Source organism: Xiphophorus hellerii, chromosome 9 (assembly GCF_003331165.1).
Source record: "Xiphophorus hellerii strain 12219 chromosome 9, Xiphophorus_hellerii-4.1, whole genome shotgun sequence".
Lineage (NCBI taxonomy): Eukaryota > Metazoa > Chordata > Actinopteri > Cyprinodontiformes > Poeciliidae > Xiphophorus > Xiphophorus hellerii.
Genome location: NC_045680.1, coordinates 2428638 through 2447230, shown reverse-complemented (window position 1 = coordinate 2447230; position 18593 = coordinate 2428638). Strand labels below are relative to the sequence as shown.

General features: G+C 37.3%; 2 protein-coding genes across 2 annotated transcripts in view; one reads left to right on the top strand and one right to left on the bottom strand.

The window, feature by feature from the left end:
• Nucleotides 1-2547, top strand: tmem125a (transmembrane protein 125a). The gene has a single exon (XM_032572219.1). It carries the CDS (start codon nt 100-102, stop codon nt 796-798), a length of 699 nt encoding a protein of 232 aa, XP_032428110.1. The 5' UTR covers nt 1-99; the 3' UTR covers nt 799-2547.
• Nucleotides 2548-5457: 2910 nt separating this feature from the next.
• The window catches only part of ap1m3 (adaptor related protein complex 1 subunit mu 3), a 38277-nt gene continuing 25141 nt past the window's right edge, over nt 5458-18593 (bottom strand). Inside the window, exons 7-12 of the mRNA XM_032572218.1 lie at nt 15860-16002; nt 14086-14157; nt 12945-13103; nt 11535-11660; nt 10159-10234; nt 5458-6913 (exon numbers count right to left, since the gene is read on the bottom strand). Coding sequence (XP_032428109.1) covers nt 6891-6913; nt 10159-10234; nt 11535-11660; nt 12945-13103; nt 14086-14157; nt 15860-16002 — 599 coding nt within the window. The 3' untranslated portion in view covers nt 5458-6890. The remainder of the gene's footprint in view (nt 6914-10158; nt 10235-11534; nt 11661-12944; nt 13104-14085; nt 14158-15859; nt 16003-18593) is intronic.

The following is an 18593-nucleotide window of genomic DNA, read 5'->3' as shown; positions in this document are numbered from 1 at the left end:
ATTTAAATCATCTGGAATCTTCTTTTGTTTTTGTCACCGAGAAATCTGACAAAAGACTAAGGTCATTGGTGGATTCTGCTGTTGTCCATATTCAGCAGGATGCCAGAGTTGGACAACTTCCCCCCACTGAATGAAGACAGAAGCCCAGATCTGGGCCTTAACGGTCCGGCGGACCCGGCCCAAATTCAGCACAGCATCCTTGAGGAGCAGGTGGAGCTGTGGTGGTTCAGAAACCCCGGGCGGTCTTTACTTTGCTACAGTGTCTCGGTGCTCCTAATCCTGGGCTGCGGACTCGGAGGCGTCGGCCTTCTCTCCACCACCACCAGCGTATCGAGCGAATGGCGGCTCGGCGCAGGAACGGCCCTGTGCCTGTTGGCTCTGGGGGTCCTGCTCAAGCAGCTGCTCAGCTCGGCCGTGCAGGACATGAACTGCGTCCGGAGTCGACAACAGATAGAAATGCTGAAGAGCGGCGGCTTGTCTGACATCTTGGTGGTTCTGATCACAGGGATGTCGCTGTTGATTTGTGGAGGGGTTCTCCTGCATTTGGCGCTGGTTTACCATATGCCGAAGCCGGGCCAAGCCCTCAATGACATGTACATCTCTGGAGTGGTTTTGCTGACGGGTGGAGGAGTCGCCGTCGTGGGCGTTGGGATATACACTGTGGTGGCTGTCCTGCTGGGGAGGACAAGGCACGGACGGAGACTTGTAGACCGAGTTCTGAATGTGTTTACCGTGTCAGGACACATGGACCGCCACGCTCGCAGAGAGACCGCCTCCAGCTTGGCCAACCTCATATGAGGTCCGACTGCAATGAAGCCGTGTTGGATGGTTCCTGTTTCAAGTTTATTGGAGAAAATTTAACCCGAATTATCAAAAGATTTTAAAACAAGATCCATTATTTTCTTCATTCAAATGTGCATGAAAGACAAATGAAACAAATTTGGAAGATTTATATGAAGCTGATCAAATACAGAGCAAAAATCAAATATTTTATAATAGTGAAGCACAATAATGACAATAATACAAATAATACAGTTGAAATTAGTTATTTACATACACTGTATAAAAAGACATAACTATTTTGTGCCATCATAAGTCAACCAAGATAACATTATTCATGTTTTGCTTTTTGCTTTTATCAAAGTCAGAAGTTCACATAGAATAATGCGCCTTTAAACAATTTGAGAAATCATGTCATGGCTTTGGAAGAATAGAAAGATTGAGACACGTATTTTAGGACAACAGCTAAAACCTGGTGTGACATTGTGGACAAATGAAAGCAAATTTGTCAAAACACCAGGAAGAGAATGGCCTGCCCTGTCTGGTTTACACATTTGGTGTCATTTACAAGACTAGTTATAAAGTGATCATGTCAATATTCTGAAGCGACCAGCTTACCCCTTGATTTTAATCCTGTTATAAGTCACCCAAAATGTTTGAGACAACATATTTGTGGTAAAAGAAAATTGTACCAAATACCAGGGAAATCTACATAAACCTCTGATTTGAACAAATTAAAAACAAAAAACAACAGAAAAAACACTGTTTCAATAATCTGGAAATTAGCAAAACAAAATTATTTCAGTTATTCTAATTTGGAAGCTATTGATTTGCTTTAATGTCAGTGAGAAAAAAAATGGTTATGTATCTTTTTTATACAGAGTAGCTACATATCTGGTTGGGACTGTATATTCTTGTATATTAATATTGTTTAAAAACATTTAAAGTGTACGAAATCTGGCCTATAATTACGTTTATTTATGTATAGAATCTCCGGCAACATTGGTACAGTCGATGAGAAGTTAGTGTTATGAAGAGCATCAACTTAAAGTATAAAAAGGACATTTTTTAATAAGAGGATGAATGTTGTTTTAAGTGATTCTGAATATTCAGAGACAATACGAACATTTTACAGTTCAGCACGTTGCAAATGTGGCAGCAGCTGTTGCTATGAGCAGCAGCTAAATGCATTGTAATAAATGTCATAAAAGTAACATCTGCTTGTTTAAAGGGTCCGCTTTATTTTGCAGGTATTGCATTCAAAATTATGCTAATTCACATCAAAAATTATTCATCTGACCCCTGGACAAAACCTTTGACTAATATTAGTACAATAATAGATAATTGTTCAGGATAAAAGCACAATCTGGAATACAAATGGGAGAATAAAGGATGGAAAGATTTCCAATGAAATATGATGTTTATGAACTGTTTTTTCAAGCTCTTGTTTATTCAGAACCACACTTAGTGACATGAATGTGAAAGAATTTAGTTCTTCTTATATTAGTGTGGTTGCGTAGTTCTTCTTCCAGGGTGAAATGTTGACACAGCATGCAAGTTTATTTTTCAAGATGCATTTGCTTCAAAAAAACAAAAAGTGGATCATGTCAGAAAGTGATCTGTCTAGAGAAATTCCTCGAAACTTTGTTTTAGGCCCTAGTTCTTTGTTGTTGTTGTTGCTTTCTTTATGTTTTTCCAGTAGGAATGATTTCAATATATGTTATCATCTCTGTACTGATGACACCTACATTAGCTGGGACATTATTTTAGGATGTTTGGATTTCACATTTATTTATTTTTTCTATTAGCTGAGAGAAAATAAGTAATAGTTATATGGTCATTCTTCCCAGCTGACAGATGAAACTGAAATGATCACTCCCACTGCCACAACATCCCTGGTTCATCTCAGAAATCTGTGGTTTTTGACAGCGTAATGTCACATCATTCAAAACACCTTATTTAAGGCATCATTGGAAAATCTTCCTAACACTGGTAATCTCTCTATGCTGTACAGAAGGTTAGATGGTTGATACTTTGAGTCTCATCAGGACAATGATCCCCAACACACATCAAAACTGGTTTTGGAAAAACTAAAACAGGCAAACAGCAAGTTTCTGGGAAAGGTTCAACATCAACCCTATTGAAAATGTTCTTAAATGCCAGACTTGTGCCAGAAAACTAACCAGCAGTGGTCAAATATCCAGCCAGAACAGTACCAGAAGCCTTGGGGACGGCTACAAACACAAAAATGTCAGAAAGCCTCTGAGGTTGTTGGGTCAACATCACACTTTGAAAGTCAGAGCTTGAATGCATCATTAAAAGTCAAAAATAATATGGTGTGCTTGTAAACATCTGACCAGAATTTTTTACTTCAGTGAAACATCCTTCCAAATGAACTTTCAGAACTGATTTGGATAGACAGATTGGGGCCTCATCTGCAGTAATGAGGTCTGTTTAGTTAAAGAAAGAAAAGAGCTGAAAAGCAAAGATGCTTTGATAAACAGGAAGTTTTTTTTCTTGCAGCTGGCATAACATTTTGAATGAATAAAAACTATTTTACTTTTGTTAAAAGTTTGACAAGCTGTTCAGTTTAATTTCATCTCAGATAAACAACAAATTTCCATTGTTTTTCATCCGAGTGTTCATGCAGATCATGCCGCTTTGTTGTCTGAACACAAACGCACATCTTGCTGCCTTGAGACAAACAGGGTCAAACAGTTCGCCATTGTTAGTGAGATGACAGACAGCAGACTGAGAGAACAATGCACAAGGCCATGATCTTTAGGGGCTGGTGTAGGCTAGTACCACTTTTTCCTCCTGAACACAACAAACAAAATAAAAGCTGTTGTGATTTTGGCTTGTATAAAACATGTCCAGCGAAGGCAATCAGCCCCAGATGAGATGAAGAAATTAAGAGATAAATTTCTTTTTCCAAAAAAAAACAACCAAATACCGTATTTTCCGGACTATAGCGCATACCTCACTATAAGCCGCACCCACAAAGTTTTTTTTTTAAAACTGGAAACTTACAGATATAAGCCGCACCGGGCTATAAGCCACATGGTTCAAAGCGTGGGAAAAAAGAAGCGGCTTATAGTCCGAAAAATACAATACTCAAATATAATATTCAGAAAATTAGGACATTGTTAGCCTAAAGTGTTGGTCAGTTGCATAGTTTTTGCTTTAAAATCTACTTCTATATGAACTTGGATGAAATTTTGGGGGAACACACACTTGTGTTTGTAAGACCCAATAACTCAATGCATTTAAGGATAGAAAGTAAGCTATAAAGCCCAAGAAGGCCCCAGCAGACCCGACTGATAAAACCGTGGTAAAGTATAGACCCTGACAAGAGCAAAAGAGAATTTAAAAAGCTTCTGGCAATCCCTGGAGCTCAGTGGCCTCAATAATTGTTAATTGGAAAAAGTGCAGAGGCACCTGCATTCATCGGAGATTCAAATGTATGGCTCGACTGAGCAACCAACCAGAAAAGGACTTAAAGCAAGAAGAAAAAGTCTGTCTGTTCTGATTAGTCACAATCAGTAGACAACAGAGCTCCAAGGACAACACACACACAAATCCAGCACTGACCCTGTTTCTTGCGTTTCTGTGACTTTAATGACTCAGAGACAAAGAAATAAAACCCTCTAAGATATTTATGGACAAGCTGATAGCAAACTGATAGTGGGTGAAACAAAAATTACAAAGTCAAACTCAGGGCCTTTTCAAACTGGTTGTGATGACATGGTGTACCTATAAAACTGCCACTGCAGTAGCTAACTCACTCAGATCGGAATCCGCCAGCCCCACATCGGTGTGTGATTATACAGGAGCACAAGCTGACAGACAATAGCATCATTAGTAAGAGGTGTGTGTTGCCTGCACACCCTCCCACACCACACATACAAACCAATACCTATGACTGCATTTCAGAGGCCTCTGTGCTGTTAGCATGATTCGGATGCACAAAGACAGATTTGGTCTTTTTAGGTTCTTTTACAGAGTTTCCAAATGCATAAATAACCACTGTCCAAAATGTTTAAATGTTATCTGAAGCAAAATCCATGGAAAGGAGAGCTGGTTTAAGACTTTTGCACATTACTGTTGGACTGACAAATGCCCAGCACTTCGCCAAAACATCCCTAATGTGCAGGATGGCTTTGCTACAGCGAGTCTAGGACACACTTGTATTTTTCAGGGCTGACAGGGATAAATGCACACATATACTGAGAGGCACTTAAAGAAAATAATCATCTGACTGTTTTTGAGTGGCCCATCTCTTCAGTTTGACAAAGCTCAAAAGGCTCTGCCAGACAGAAAGAAATAAACTGCCAAATCCAGGTGTGCAAATCTGCTCAGAATAGAAAACATAAATCTGCAGCTGATGGCAAAACAGCGTTCAACAATGTGATGAATGATTAAGAGAGCGGTGAAGACGTCTAAGAAAATATGCTATCACTTTCTGAATTAGAATGAAATAATGTATTTTAAAGAACAATCTTTTACTAATGTATAAAAGGTGTAACATAAATACACTGAGTCCCAAATGGTTCGATGGAAGATCATCTCTGCAGAGAAAGGAGAATTAATTTCTAACAATGGTATGTAGGTAATTTTATGACATTATTTACAAAGTAGGAGTTGGTCTGGTAAAAAGCAAGGAAGCAAACGTTCAAGACTGGTTACAAAAAATTGTTTATTTCCAAATATATCCCTTTGTTTCCTATGGACAAGCAGTTGATAAATAAATCAGACAATATCACACATTTAAAAAAAGGCCCACTTATGTTTGTTCTGATCCAAGATGAAGGACTGATTGCAATAGAGACCCTTAAAAATATTCTAAAACCAACTGTTTAAAGCAGTGAAGTAACGTGATGTAAAATCTATAAAAGAGAGTGAGTTTTAAGTATCACAAACGGGCCCAAAAAATTGTAAAACCCAGATGTCAAAAGCCAGCAAAAGAAAACAGTACTGGTAAGAGTTATAAGTTTACAAAGTCAAAATTTTGTGAAGCAAAAAACAAAAACAACCTATTCTACCTTAGCCCTTCCCATCACACTGTTAAGACTTCTTAACCCATTTGTTCTTTGATGCTTGAATCCAAACTGGATAAAATTATGCTGCATAAACAAAAGATAAGATCAAGATTGTTTTTCTCATACTTCTTCCTGGAGAGTTTCAAAGCTGTAAAGCAGATTTCAACAACAGGGACAAGGTTATAACCTCAGTCAGTGGGTTTTATCTTACAGTCGATGCCTCTGACAATATTGTGCCTTATTAATCATTGACCTGGTTGCTGGTGTTGGTTTCAGTGCACCGAGGATTATGTTCACAGTGCCTGTGGTGATGGTAGACATTTTCAGGGCCCTGAACTTGTATTGCATTTCAGGCAGAATATATATCAGAGATAAAACTGTATCACAGTGATGTTTCAAAGTGATTGAAATATTAATGACAACAAATATGGGGAATGGGAACTTTGACAGTTTAATGAGCCGACTGATTTAAAGCTGTGGTTACGATCCGTCATAAAGCAACAAGGTAATGTTCTCCATTGACGAAGAGAAATTGGAAGCACATGGCACATTTTAAATTTATCATATCACAAATCTCCATTATCGATGTCCCTCTTAGAAATAAAAACCTGCTTTAGCTCAGAGCTGCTACTGCTCCATGTAATCAGTTAATTTACATGTTATACATACAAAACATCACATCAAGAGTAACACTTAAAATGTCAAGTTCTTACTTAAATTGTGTGCTAAATCAACAGAAATATGACATTAAATTTGGAGCAGCAGAAGTCTGAACCAAAGTTGTTAATTTATTATTCATGTAATAAAAACGTTTCACTAGAGTCCTGGAAAACCCTTCGATGAAATGTAGGTCAGAGGTGATGAAACACTTCTTCCATCTTTGAAGATTGTAAATGCGGAAGACATGACTTCCAGTTACCATTTACAGTGGGGGGGAAATGTTCAGATGTCCTCCTGCTCTTGTCCTCAGCTGTCGTCTCCTGACTCCAAGCTGGAGAAATGGAGACAGAGGAGACGGAGACAGGCAGAAGGAGGAACTACCCATTCGTCTAGCAGCAGCAGCTGTGCCCTTTAGTTCGTCCGGAGCTGGTAATCTGCCAAGAAATGTAACAGCGGAGCATTAACGCCGTTCCCGCAACACCCCAAAACGTGCCATCAGAAGTGCTATCAAAGTAGATGCATTCCAATAAATCATATTTTAAATATTTGATAAAGTTTAAATGAAGTGAAGGTTGTTTCCCAAATAAAATCTAAATATCACATTAAGTCACATTTATTGTGAAAGGTAAGATCATCAAAATCTCCAGTAAATAATTTTTCAGCATCAGAATTGTGAGTAAAATCCACCTGTTCGAGTCAAACATGGAGAAATATGAACAAGATCCACTTTTGTTTCAAGAGGCAAATACATGATGGACAAATCTATGGATCAATGTTTAATTGCCATTATTTACCTACTCACTTTGGAATATACAGCATCCTCCAAATCAGTGGAACCCCAGAAATGTATATGTAAGAATCCAAAAAAGCCTCAATTTCTTAAAATCATAACACTATTTCACACAAAATTTTGTCAGAGCAAAAATGGAAAAACATCTAGAAGTCTGATTATGGCTTCCAATTATCTAAATGCATCATCCTACCATGCAATTTTGGTTAGAAAACAAACAAAATAAATTTAAAAAAAAATAACTATTCCATTTGAGATGTCCAGCAAGTTTCATGGACTCTTTGATTAAATTAGTTTTAAATTGCTTTTCTGTAAAGGGTATTTTAAGCTCAAATTGTAAAATGTAAAAGTTTATCTCAGTAATGCTGCCAACAGAAGCACTAAAATCATACACTACATTGTTATTGTTAAATATACAGTGTGTGTCTGTGTCTCATAATTACATCTGAGCATTTATAGATGTAATTATATCTACAAATGTCATTATATCATCTTGCATATGTGATGCAAGATGAAGCTTCAGACTGTACTTATGGTTAGATTGAATAATACCACTCAATCATGTCAAAAGATGGTATTTAAGAACTGAGTTAGAAACTGTGTTCATGGATTCAGAAATATTCACTTTATATTATATTCTGGCACTGTTAAGGAAATAACCAGACATTTGCCAAAAGTCACAGAATGGAGTCTCTAGGAAATCCAGAAGAGCATTTAAAGCTCCTTTATGATTACAAATATAATAGAAATAGGACAAAAATAGTTATTATCATTCATTGTTCATTAACTTAATAACAAGACTGCATGAAGAGTCTAAACTATTTTCTCTATAACATGGTCATAAACCAGGTGCAGCTTTGAACACAGAACTATTTTTCTGTACAGACAGATCATGCAAACTCAGCCCTTATTTAATGTTGGTTCTGATGATCTCTGAGCCAACCCAGAACCAACATCAACAGCTGATGGGATGTGGCAAATACTGCTTGTCAAATATATGCTCACGTCTCACACCATCCTTTGGTGCTTCAATAAAAAAGCTCAACAAAACACACAACACTTTGGCATGTGCCTCTTCCCATATGGAACGACTGAGCATGTTAACTATTCAGCTCAAAATGCCATAATTAAAAGATATATATATATATATATATTTTTGTTTCAACTCATCAAAATTGGAGATATGTAATAAACGGATGAGAGAAAACTTGTTTAAAACGTTTTTTGTTTGTTTTTACTTAAGTGTCATAATCTCAAGCTTTTCTAAAGACACGACTTTGTTTTATTTACCCCGCCCCCAGAAGAGGGAAAAAAGCATCAATATAAAAAAATTCACAGTTAATATAAAGTTCTTAGTATAATACCATTACAAACTACTTATAGTGTTTACATTATCCTCATCCCCTCTTAAAAGTCAGAAGAAAACCATTCAAAATATTAGAAAAAGCATCAATATGTTTTATACCTGCCATTGCTTCATGCTACTTTACTGCTGTAAAGTACGACTGGGTGTGTGTTCAGTCATTAATAACTCAGTACCTTCAGTCTACAGCATCAGGGCATTATTTAATCAGCATGAAAGTAGTGGTGAGTGAAATTAGATCTTGTCCTTCTCTCCCCCGGTGCTGTCGAAGCAACAGTGAGAAAGGCGATAGCATTCCCTTCAGTCACCATATTTCTCATCACTCTTCTTACTTTCATCTTTACTCATGGCTGCCCTCCTGCCCCTTCCTCTTTCTCCTTTGCCTCCTTGCTGATGAAGCAGCAGGCAGAGTGAGGGGCAGTGGCATTTGCAGAGTGCCACCCTGGGAGATCTTTGGCACTCTTTGGCATCATTCAACCTCTCATCTTCCTGACAAAGCCAGGTAATGAATATGACAGATGCAATAAAGATGACTTTTGTCCCTGTGGATAGCAGGTTTGGCACTTAAGGATTTCTGGCAGTGGGCCAGCATGGGGATTTGGTCTCCATCTCCATATCATTTCTGTTTGTGCCCTTCATGAACCCAGTGGGGAGGTACAGAGGATTATACTGAAGAGTATTACTTTAATGTGACTCTAATCCTGTCATATGAATTGCTTTGTAATATTCTCAAAAACCCAATGTGTTTAGAGGAAAGGTTTTACTACATGTTAAAGGAAGGGTATAGCAGTATGAGCAGATTATCAGACTTTCTAGATCTTGTCCTTAGTGCCACCCAAGGACAAGGGTGGCACCAAACAGAAGGTTATGTTTGATTTAATTTTTGTTCAGACATAAACATAAGTGAAGCATTTGATTTTGATCATGTTTCTTGCACTTTCCTTCACAATTCCATCACATTACATTTCTCTTTTCATCTCAGCCCCATTTTTTTTCTCCAATCAATCAAATTTTATTTATTGAGGACATGTTGTGAATGTTATGAATTGCAGATATAGACAGATGGATGAACAAACAGACAAAAAAGTAAAGGAATGGATAAACAAATGTGTAAATCGATGGTCAAACAAATGGCCGATGGATAGATACACCCCTTTACACCAATTTGTTTTTTCCCATTCTCCATTTTTTCTTACAATACTTATCCACAACTCAAAAATCATATTGCACACACTTCCACACTGAGTAGGAACCCTGTTGGTTATAAGACCTTTCAGCCTTTCTTGAGCATAAATCTAATATTCAAAAAGCCCATAACAAGGATTGACTGGGGTCTGAATCACTGCTCACTAGGTTTTAACTTTCTTTTTGGAACTTTTTTTTTGGAGAAAAACCCTTTGCTTAAAAAAATCCCTTCGAAAAACCCCACACTTTATCTTAACCAATGCATGTTTACTCATGAATCCAGGTCCGAGGGTTGTGTGTGTGTATTTCATTGTTAGCTTTAACAATATTTATTTTCTCACCTCCACTTTGCGTGATGTAGCGCACCCACGGCAACGCCTGGTAGCCACTCTTCTCTATGATCTTTAGGTAGCGCACCTGAATAAATATACATATTATTTATAGGTATTTCACTCATTTACACATAAGCGGACACACAGTCTGTAAGATATTCATTCTGAAGCTTGTAATTCAGCCATTAACTTCACATAATGTCTGCAGCAGCGTGTTTCTAGCTGATGTGAAATTTGTGCATCGCTAAATCCAATAACTATCACTTTTATGATGCACTGAAGTGTCTACAGAGTGCCCACAATTATTAGGCAAGTTGATTTTATTACCGAATAAAGACAGTGCTCTTAGCCAGTCTAAAATTGTTCATTAACATCAGACCTGAATATTTAAAGTGAGATTCTGGATTCCTTAGGAGAATATCTATGTATCAACAATTATTTGGTAGATATTAATGTGCAGAATTATTATGTAGATAAATGAAAAAACTTTTTTTTTTCATCTTATTACTTTGTTAAAGTAAGAATAGTAAACTAAACTGTTTACATTTCTGTTAAAAAAAAAAATCAGTAGCCTGGACAGCCACCATTTCCCCCCTCAGCAACAGAAACTCCAATGGAGTCTCAGTTTCTTGATCTGTTGACCATCAACTATTTATGTAGCAGCAACCACAGCCTCCGTTACACTGTTCAAAGTGGTTGACTGTTTTCCTCCATGAATCTCCTGTTTCAGAGAAACCCACAAGTTCTTAATAGTACCATTATTGATCCAGCCATGGCCCCATTCATTTGATCCGTCAAGAGTCACTTATATCTCATCGATGTAAAAAACTTTGACAACTGCATCTTCAGATATTTTTGATATTGATATTTCATGTTTGGTGTAGACCAGAAATTAGCCTTCTTCCCCTTGGTCATATCACTAAGTATTGAACATCTTGTATTTTTGGTAGGTTGCAGTTCTGAAATATAATCTGTGGAGCAGAATAGGTCACATGTTTGACAGATAATTTGTCGTTTCTTTTCCACAATACATTTCTCACAATTCTGTTGACTATTTGTAACAAATAGTTACTCAGTTAATTATAGTTTTCCTCCCCAAAATCTTGGAAGTCCAAATAGTGCGACCTCAGTTAAATCAATTTTATAGCCTATTTTACCTGAGGAATAGAAGCTGCCTAATAATTATGCACGACTGATACAGGTGTTGATGTACTGAGGCCACACAAATAAATCCAAACATTCAAGTGATGCTCACTTTTCTAATGATTGTGGACACAGTGTATTTTTCTAGTGTGATGTGAACTAACCAAAAAAAGACCAAGTAGATTCAAACATTTTACTTCACCCATAAAGTCTTGTTCAAGATAAGAAACTTGTTCCTCTACCTGAATCCCAGAGACTGTGAAATAAGGGATCTCAAAATCAACTGTGATTGGTCTCTTTGCTTCCAACTCGTCGCTCTCTACACTGGGCAGCCCAAAGTGGGCCCGCATCACATACTCCTTCCCGCCCTGAAACAGAAACAAAATCAAGGCAACACATTGGTTACTGACATTCAGATGACACAGAGTCTTGTAAACTTCAGATATTTTACACAAGGAAAAAAAACAAACTGCATTTATGGTAAGTCAAGACAACTTCCTCAGTCATAACAAGGTGAAACATTTTATAGAACTTCTGGCAAATAATGCTCCACAAGAGACACATAAAAACTGTCAATCATTCTTCAGAACATTATCCCAACACTGACTTTATCACGCTGTACTTTGGTTTTATTGCCTGGACATCAATTATTGTCAGTTCTGACTTTAAAACCTTTCAAATGAAGTACTTCTCTTTGGACGTTTAATATTCATCCCATGTAGAGAGGAAATAATGACTTCAAATCTGGCAGGAAAATTGTGCAGTCATGCAGTCCCCCAACTGTCACAGCAGGCTGATTAATAGTTAGATAATACGATTGCAGATTTTTATAACCTTGCGCTTTTACACAAAATAAAGAAAAACACAATTTAAAGATATTCCTAAATATCTTTCAATTATTGATGAAAATTACATTTCAACTGTAGATGCATATATTTTTAGTAGATTTTTTAGGTAAAATTGTATTTTTAGAGCAGGTTTATACAGGGTTGTAACATTTACAGACTGATGCTGCTTGCAAGTGAATGTAACCACTGGCTTGTGATTTCAACCAGCCCCTGCTTTGTTTGTTTCCTCAACCTCCTTCATTAATTTCTTGTTAACTGAGGCTGTCTGGGAGAATATGCAATTTTACAGCGTTCAAAGGTGAATAATAGCATGGCAGTTACACATGAGCTGGATAACAAAACCACATCGGTAATTCCTAGCCCTTCCTGACAGGCTGAAGGTTTAATGAATTACAGAGAAGATATCACAAGTTGACAGATGAAAGGAGTCTCAGCTGAATTAATAGGCATAAGTTGTTTTGTTTTTTTAAAGTTTTTTAAAGAAATTAATTTAAACAGGTTTTAAAGCAAAAAATGCCAGTAAAATGCAAATTACCAATAAAACAGAGAGGAAGAAGATAAAATGCATGTGAAGAGATCAGGCAATGCATCCTGTGTATCTAAACACAACAGCTTCACTTTGTCACAAGCCTAAATAGTGTGTAAATATAATTGTCTTCAGTATTTTAAAAAATATAAAGGAAGATAACAGCGCAACAAAAAAAGCAGACTTTGCACCACCTGCAGTGAACATTGTGTAAATACATTTTGCTATGTTTACATGTGTATTTAAGTGACTTAGGAAAATTAGTATTTCACACTAACAGGGAAGGATTTGATGTTCCACTGCACTGCGCTCTTCTCAGGGACCCACTTGGCGCTGCCGGTGCTGGTCTTGAACTTGGGTGAGTCAGCGTCACTGGGCACCGGCACCATAATGGACACATTGTTGGCAGTGGAGCGACTTTTAAATTGACTACGGGCCTATAGAGGGTGACAGAGGACAGAGTTCAAAGGTCATTCAAGAGATTTTGAATGAATTACATCCTAAAGATTGTGCAGTGTATGTGGCTTTGAGGGCATCAAACAGATGGTGAATGAAAATCCATTTGTCTCAAACATACTAGATAGAGAGAGAAAGAAATTAAACTAAGGGGAAGGTGTTTATTATTTTTATTAATTTTATTAAGTAATAAATAAAATGTTCCACTTTTTGTAAATTAAAAAAAAAATATGCAAAAATGTCATGAGTTACTGTTTTACAGTCCAAGCCTTACAGAACCATTTCTCAGTGGCAATTATGACTGCAAGTCTCTTGGAGACTTTCTCATCTTTACAATGTAGCCTACAGAAATTAATTATTTTCTGCAAAGTAGCTCCAGCTCAGATTGATTGAGAGTTTTTGCCCAGCAATTCAAGTCTCGCCACAGATTTTAACTTGCATTTGTGTCAGGACTTTGACTGGGCTGTTGTCCTGCTGCCCTAGTCTCAAATCGTTTTCAGCCTCTAACAAGTTTACTCCTAGGATTTCCATTTATCTTTTCATCTTTTTGGTTGGCTTGCCGTTTTGCCTTACTTATTATTTTTATTTTATTTATTTGTTTCAAGGATAACCCCTTAAGATGTATCACCTTATTTTCAAGGGGCTCCTTATACTTTTTGCATTATTCATGATTGGACAGTCTTCTGTAAGACATTTAAAGCTTGGGATATTGCTATTCACCCTAAACATAATTGCTTCAAAATATTATTCCTAAAACCGGTCGGGCGCTGTTTGCTTACTAATATTCTGGATATCAGAGCAAAGGGATCTAAATAAACCCATGATCCACTGTTTAAATAAAAAGAAATGTTGGAATATTGTTTCAATGATACATTGCTACACTTCTTTGTGTTGATCTCACATAAAATCCTGAAAAAAATACATTGTGGTCAGGCACTGTTTATTTTTGTCACTTGTCCTTACCTTCACTTTGATCTCCACACGGCTGTGAGAAAACTTTTCAATAACACTTTCGATCCATATAAGAGGCTTCACCTGTCGGGAACACACCAAAAGACACGGTGAGCAAGGTCACAAGAGCAAGAGTGCATTGCGCTGAAAACATCACATTACTAACAGAGTGGACAAGAGAGGAACCATGCTGTGCTTGTAAAAATGGAATAAATTAAAAGCAGTAAACATTTTAGTCAGGATTATAGCACAGGGGACCTTTTAGCAAATGTCTGACAGAGCACAACAAACACAGGTCAATACACACTGGCTTTTTATTATTGCTATTTTTCCAATTGGTCATTGCAGCTCAGTATGGCTTAACTAGTTAAGTGCATGCTCAAAAACAAGTCCAAATAAAAGCTTTATCAAAAACACCACAGAAAAATATTTGGTCTGCAGCTGGAAAAGGGGCAATTTATATATTTTTCCATGAAAGTCTCCACATTTACTTTCATTCACACAGCAGCAGTTTACAAAGATATTACACAATTAAATGTGGAAAAGGGCTCGGCCTGTGCTTTTTATACCAGCGATTCATCATTCATTTAATGATGCTCACATAATGAAGGCGCCTATTGTGCATATTAAACAGCAGCTAAATAAAATAAATGAAGAATACACGGGAGCAGGGACCAAACCTTTTCAATGATCCAATAAAAGATTGGGAAAAGAACTGAATAAATAAAAGGGTCAAAAAAATATGCTTGCTGCATTAAGTTTGAACAGGGAAGAAGGTTCTGTTCCTTTACAGAAATGAATGTGAAATCTACTTCTCCCTGATGACTTTGACTTACTGCAGTCTGAAGCCTGCAGTTTTCCCCTTTAAGTTTCATTTAAACTATCCTAGTATAGCATATAATTATAAATCTTATGAAAGCTGTTCATGGTTTTTTCACCTTTTTGCCAAATGTAGTTGTGGAACTTCTCATTGACAGCGTGCGAACATTTGCAGCATCAAAATCTCACATTGTCCTTTGATCTCTCTCTCAGAATTTCGTCTGTTTCTGCATCCCTCCAGTCAGAGACACTACTCCATGCTCCTACACCATTAGACACCAGACACCATTTTTCATGTGACACTAGTCACATGAAAAAGTTTCACAGTAATTGGATTTTCAAATTTATTACTATTTATTGATGCTTTCCTTAAACAAACAGTGTAGAAAATAGTAAAACTACCAATCCTGACAATACAAGCAGTTTTAATTAAACACAATTAATTGGAATTATTGTGACGATGATAAATCAAAATTCTTATGATACAAAATGTATCATGATAAATGATAAAATGATACAACAGTTGGGAGCTCTCATATTCTAAAAGATTTTCACAAGACGAAAAAAAACACACCCCTTTATTCTTATTTAGGTGATAGCTTTTTGACTTGTCCTTGTAAATTGTGTAAGCTTGTAGATATTGTCTAACATACTGTGCTGAAACATCAGTCACACAAAAATAACTTATGACTTATATAAGTAAATCCTAAAAACCAAAACAACAGAAAACCTGCTTAAAAAGTGGTTAGGATTTGCACACTTTCTCTTATTACCACTACAAATATAAGCAGAAGTAGAGGAAGGAAAATATTTTCTGGATAAACACAGAAGCGGCTGTGATGCAGGTGTCCGAGGCTCAGCACTGAATGAGGTGAATAATTCATGTGTTCTTGGCTCTGGTAATCTGCAGGTGGTTGATGGTACGTGCGTTCTTTATGAGGACAGATTTGTTTGTGGGTCCGCTCACCGTTGTGTTGAGGCGGTACGACATGAGCTCGCTCTCGCCATCGGGGGGGATGAAAGAGATGGTCCGGTCGTTCTCGAAGCGCGACAGACGGACGCACTGATGAAACTTCACGTCTTCCAGCTCAACCGTCTTGCTCTTCTCTCCTGCCACAACACACACAAACAGAAAGATGTAACGCAGTCCTGGGGGAGTGAATCAAGGTCAAGGTAATGACCAACCAACATGCACTCCATCTAACATGCACTGTAAGAGTATTATTCTTCCATATCTACCTGCCCCCCCATTTCCTTCCCGACTATACAAATAGTTTGCAGCCCTAAAAATGGAGACATCTTGCCCTTGACACCGTCTGCTATCATTCCCCCACCCCCACTGAAAAATATAGCTACACCCACAAAATGAAATCAATTTCAACCTCAATTTTTAAAACTTAAAGTATCTTCAAGGTACGTTGTTAAGCTTCAGCAGCACCACACTTAGATAAAACCAATACAAATGAACTAAAGAGAGTTTCAATTCACTGCTATATGATCGTTAATAACTGCTTTAATCATGTCTTTTGTATTCTACAGGGACAACATACACTAAAATATAATAAAATTCTAGGTTTTGAAATATCTCTCTCACACACCCATCTGACTGGTCAGAAAACAAAATAATTCAACAAAAAAAATCTCCCAATTTCAATAACATTGTTTAATGCTTAATTCAGTAACACAGATCAACAAGTCATTGAGTCATTTGGAATAATAAATATTCAAAAATAAAATTAAAAATGTCCTTGCTATGTTTTCTGGCATTTAGCAAATATGAATAATTTTGCTAAATCCAACAAACCTAAAACAAGCAAAGTTCAGAGAGTGAGAAAGAAAATATGTCATTAGGTGAATGAAAATATCTGTTAAAATGGAAACATTTTCCAAATTCAGATTTTGTATCAAATGTTAGATTGTATTTTATTACAAAACCTCTGCAAATAGAATACCAATCACTTTCAAGGTCTTTATACAGAAATCAAACACATTATACTTAAAAACACCTAACTGAGGATTTCCAACATGATTTCTAGCACCTGTATATACCATGTAAATAAATTTAAGCAGAAGACAATTGTCTATAGCTGATTAATTATTTGCATTATCTTCCCATATTATGAGTTTTAAAATGTTTAAAACTTTGTGGCAAAACTTTGATGTGATTCAACTAAAAAAATTCCACTAAATATTTTTCCTACAGGCAGTGGAAAAGTGAGAGTCTGTAAAATGTAACACTCAACCTCTGGAAAGTCTGTATCTGTAGTGTGAAGCAGAAAGCCTAGCGCTCCCATCCACTGTGGTTAATAGAGGCTGCTGAGTTGTGGAAAAAGGCTGTAATGACTGTGGGTCTGTGGGCCCTTGGCTAAATCCTCCCATTGAACAGTCAGCCAAAACCTGCCTTACCTGCTCTGAATGCAACCCTGGACCAGCACTTAGGGCTGTCTGAGAGAAAGAGTATGAGCATGTGTGCATATTTTCGTATGCAGCTACCTTCTTCATTGTCCTCTTGAGTCGGCGTACGTGCAAAGGTTTATGCATCGCCTGTCTCAGCAGATGTGAGAAAATTGCCTGTTTCTCTATTGATTTCGGTTTGTGTGGGTGTGTGTGCACTTGTATGTGTGTGACATTCCCTGAAGTCGGGACTGGATGAGGCCAGGTCTAAACTGACTACAGCTCTTTTAGTTAGGAAATGAAGGGAAGCCCTTTGAAAAGGCTTCTGTCCTTGTTTTTTTTACAAGTAAGCAACACACAGACCATACCTTCCATGCATCATCAGCACAAGAGAGAAAGGAAAGGTCATATGGAACGTTCTTCATTGCTTGTCATTGCTCGTATGTTAGGGGCCAGAGGACAAGATAAATGTGTGTTTTTGTGTCAGCGGGGGATCGGCGAAGCAGCCAAGTCCCTTGTGGTCCACCTTAAGGCCACGCACACCTGTTTCCATGCTCTTAGTGCACAGAAGTAGACAGTTGGAACATAATCGGGTCTGCCTTTCACAGGAAACCTGTTTGCATTGACATTTGGTCGATCTTCCATCCATCTTGCATTTGTCTGAGCTGTGGAAGTGACCGTTTTCACGACAAGAATATGAATTTTCTTCTGCAGATCTTGTTCTTATTGATTGTGAACAATGTGTTTTCACTTTTTATTTATAAAATTATTTAAACAAGTCATTTTTAAAATGTCATCTAGGCATAGCTTAGAATTCCCCTGTAGCCATCAGTATGTTTTTCACCAACGTTGGGATAATCTTGAGACAGCTCATTGGTTTTGCCAACATGACATGTTTCTTGTGAGACACCTTTATAATGAGACTCCTTTTTATAGTCAATCAGTTGAGATTGAAGCAGAAGATATTAACTTGCACTCAGTGGCCGAATTACTTTTTAATTACTGAGAGATTTTGCAAGCCTCTTTGCACCCCTTTCTTCATTTGCTCAATACCTTTTCCCCTTTGCCATTCCATTTTATGACAAATAACTTAATTTATGGACATCAAAGGTTTGATTTCTTTCCATGTGTGGATTGGATGGTTTGTTACAGACACCTGGTAAGAATTTAATCTCAATTGCACCTTAAGAATTGTATTTGCTTACAAGACTGGGGAATGGTTCAGTATTTCTTTAATTTTCTGTATGTTATTGCACTCAAGGAGATTTAATGTAATGGAGGGCCCCTTGATGCAGCCGACCATGGAG

Coding starts and splice junctions, on each gene's coding strand:
- tmem125a (XM_032572219.1), top strand. CDS start 100: ATGCCAGAGTTGGACAACTTCCCCCCACTGAATGAAGACAGAAGCCCA.